The following is a 2,622-nucleotide window of genomic DNA, read 5'->3' as shown; positions in this document are numbered from 1 at the left end:
CATAATTGTCCAAATGTAGCATAGTTTGCCTGAATATACCTCAAATCACATACATACACTGTATCTTTTTTAATTAAATCATAATTATTGCATTATATATGTTTTGTCCTTCATAATATTGACATTCTCAGTCCATATTAGAGTAACTGTACAGTGGCACATCTCTGTAAATGAACATTTATGGAGACGACAGCTAGTCTGTCACATTTTGTGTAGATTTAACAATGAGAGGTGGATTAATTTAAAGAGGCAGACTAAACATTGATGTCAACGCAATTTGTTCTAATAATGTTTGTAGGACAGATGCTGCAAAACATTACTAAACAGCACAGGAAGACAAGGCACAGGAAACATGTGAATAATAAGCAGGAAATAATGTCTTCACTACCCTAAAGCAGAGACAATTCTGGATTGAAGCATAATGATGATAGCTTTTATTTGTGTGCTAGATGCCAAGCCAAGGATTAGGTGTAAACAAGAAATGACATTAACTGCATGACAAGTGTATCTGCAGAGAAAGAGTGGCAGGTAATGAAGCTCAATAGAAATATTGCACGGTTTATCTGTTTTGTTTCTACAAATTAACTAGTAAGGGATTTTTTTTTCCTTTGGATGACATCTGTCGATATATGTGACCAGTGACCACTTCTTTCCCTTTTACATTCCCTTTCACATACATTAATTTCCATTACCAACCATGTCAAATTGTCTTGGCTGAGAATAGCTAAGTACATATAAGTATGCATGTTTTTATTTGAGCCCTGTGGACACAGGTGGATCAGACTTTGCCAGTTTTTTAGGCTAATCCACTATTTACACCATCATTCAAAAGTTTGGAGTTAGTAAGATATTTTAATGTTTTTGAAAGAAGTCTTTTATGCTCATCAAGGCTGCATTTATTTGATCAAAAATACATTCAAACATAATATTGTGAAATATTATTACAATACAAAAAAAACAGTTTTCTATTGTAATTTATTTTAAAATGTAATTTATTCCTGTGATGCAAAGCTAAATTTTCAGCATCATTACTCCAGTATTCAGTGTCACATGATCCTTCAGAAATTATTCTAATATGCCGATTTGCTGCTCAAGAAACATTGATTATTATCAATATTGAAAACATTCGTGCTGCTTAATATTTTTGTGGAAACTAATGCATCCTTGCTTAATAACATTATTATTTTCTTTCAAAATATATTACTAACTCTAATTACTAAACTTTTAAACAGTAGTGTATATTGAATGCAGATGAGAAAAACAAAAAAGTACAGTGTAAAGATGAAATATATCATTCCCTACTCGTGGCTTTCTATAGATTCTGAGTGTTTCATCTTCTCATGTAAAATATTATGGCTTCTTATCAATATCGAACATTACATTACAGACTAACACTCCTTCCATTATAGACGACCATATACGTTAGATTACATAAAAGAATACTGTAGTTTTGCTAACACAACACCATCTACAGCAATAAACAAGAATACCCTTCAAAGTCCATTGCTGAATTATACAGTGCGGTTCAAAACACACACTGTGTAAACACCATTTCAGTATCACTCCTTCTCCTTTGTCACTTTACATATTCACTTTACATATATGAATAGCAGCGCACATTCCATTTTAACAGTAGGTTGATGTCATGTATATTTCGACAAACCATCGCTGAGAAACGTATGCTTAGATGAAAATGACCATTCATTGCAGTGCTTTCATTCATAATTAATTTTTCAAAAGTCATGTACAGAATTACTGACGTTGAGGCAGTGCAGAAGAACAATACTGGGTTGAATCTTTAGCTGGTTAAATATTGTGTGTGTCCTTGCATAGGTCACAGAAAAAGGCCACGAGAATGCTGAGGTCCTGATCCAATGAGTGCACAACCGAGTTTACAAAATAAAGATATCTGCAACTTGAACGTCGCTTCCAAAATAAGAACATAAAGGTCCTCTTTATATTTTCCCCATTCGTCTTTGTTATTTTCCTGCATTGGTGCTTTTTTTATGAAGGTATTTCTGTGCAATCCCATAGGGCACATGGGCGGCAATGGCACCCATCTCTACAGCACCCTCCACGTGAAACATCTGGTCATCAAAGTAGATGTGGGGCCGGATTTTCTCCAGCATGGGGCCTTTTGGTGCCCCGGCCAGGAAAAGAGCCTCGTCCATATCCAGTCCCCAGGCACGGAGAGTCTTTAAGGCACGGATGCCTGAGCTGGCTGCGCTGCGGGCCGTCACGAGGTAGGTGCGGATGGGACAGTCCATACGGTGGCCTTTAGCGTAGAATCTCTTCTGAAGCTTCCCGAGCACTTCCAGGAAACCCTTCAGTGGCCCCTGTGTGGTAGACAGATATATTAAACAGTATGTCTATTGTAGCATCAACTACATTAAAGAACAAGGACACTCAGTCTTGTTCTTGGAGATTTAGCCTTATATAGACGGTTTCATCGGGCGCACGCGCCTGGCCCGAAGTTAACTTCCGGTCTGTGTTTGTTTATCAGTCTGGCTATGGCGCCGGCTACAAACGCAGTTAAAGTTAAGGTGATGAGTAGACTGAAGTTGGGCTCAGGTGGTTGTGCTGTGGGATGTGTTTCCCATACATTTATTTATTTGTGGCGCT

The 2,622-nt window shown here is 37.4% G+C and overlaps 1 protein-coding gene across 2 annotated transcripts in view; it reads right to left on the bottom strand.

Moving 5' to 3' along the window:
- Nucleotides 1–1,248: 1,248 nt before the first annotated feature.
- Nucleotides 1,249–2,622, bottom strand: part of LOC107724290 (cytosolic 5'-nucleotidase 1A-like) — a 14,249-nt gene continuing 12,875 nt past the window's right edge. For both annotated transcript variants that reach the window (XM_016533143.1, XM_016533144.1), the window contains one exon: nt 1,249–2,336. In XM_016533143.1, coding sequence (XP_016388629.1) covers nt 1,980–2,336 — 357 coding nt within the window. In that variant the 3' untranslated portion in view covers nt 1,249–1,979. The remainder of the gene's footprint in view (nt 2,337–2,622) is intronic.

This window comes from Sinocyclocheilus rhinocerous, unplaced genomic scaffold, assembly GCF_001515625.1.
Source record: "Sinocyclocheilus rhinocerous isolate Xijiao unplaced genomic scaffold, SAMN03320098_v1.1 scaffold574, whole genome shotgun sequence".
NCBI classification, from domain to species: Eukaryota; Metazoa; Chordata; class Actinopteri; order Cypriniformes; family Cyprinidae; genus Sinocyclocheilus; species Sinocyclocheilus rhinocerous.
This window is presented reverse-complemented; position numbering and strand designations above follow the sequence as displayed.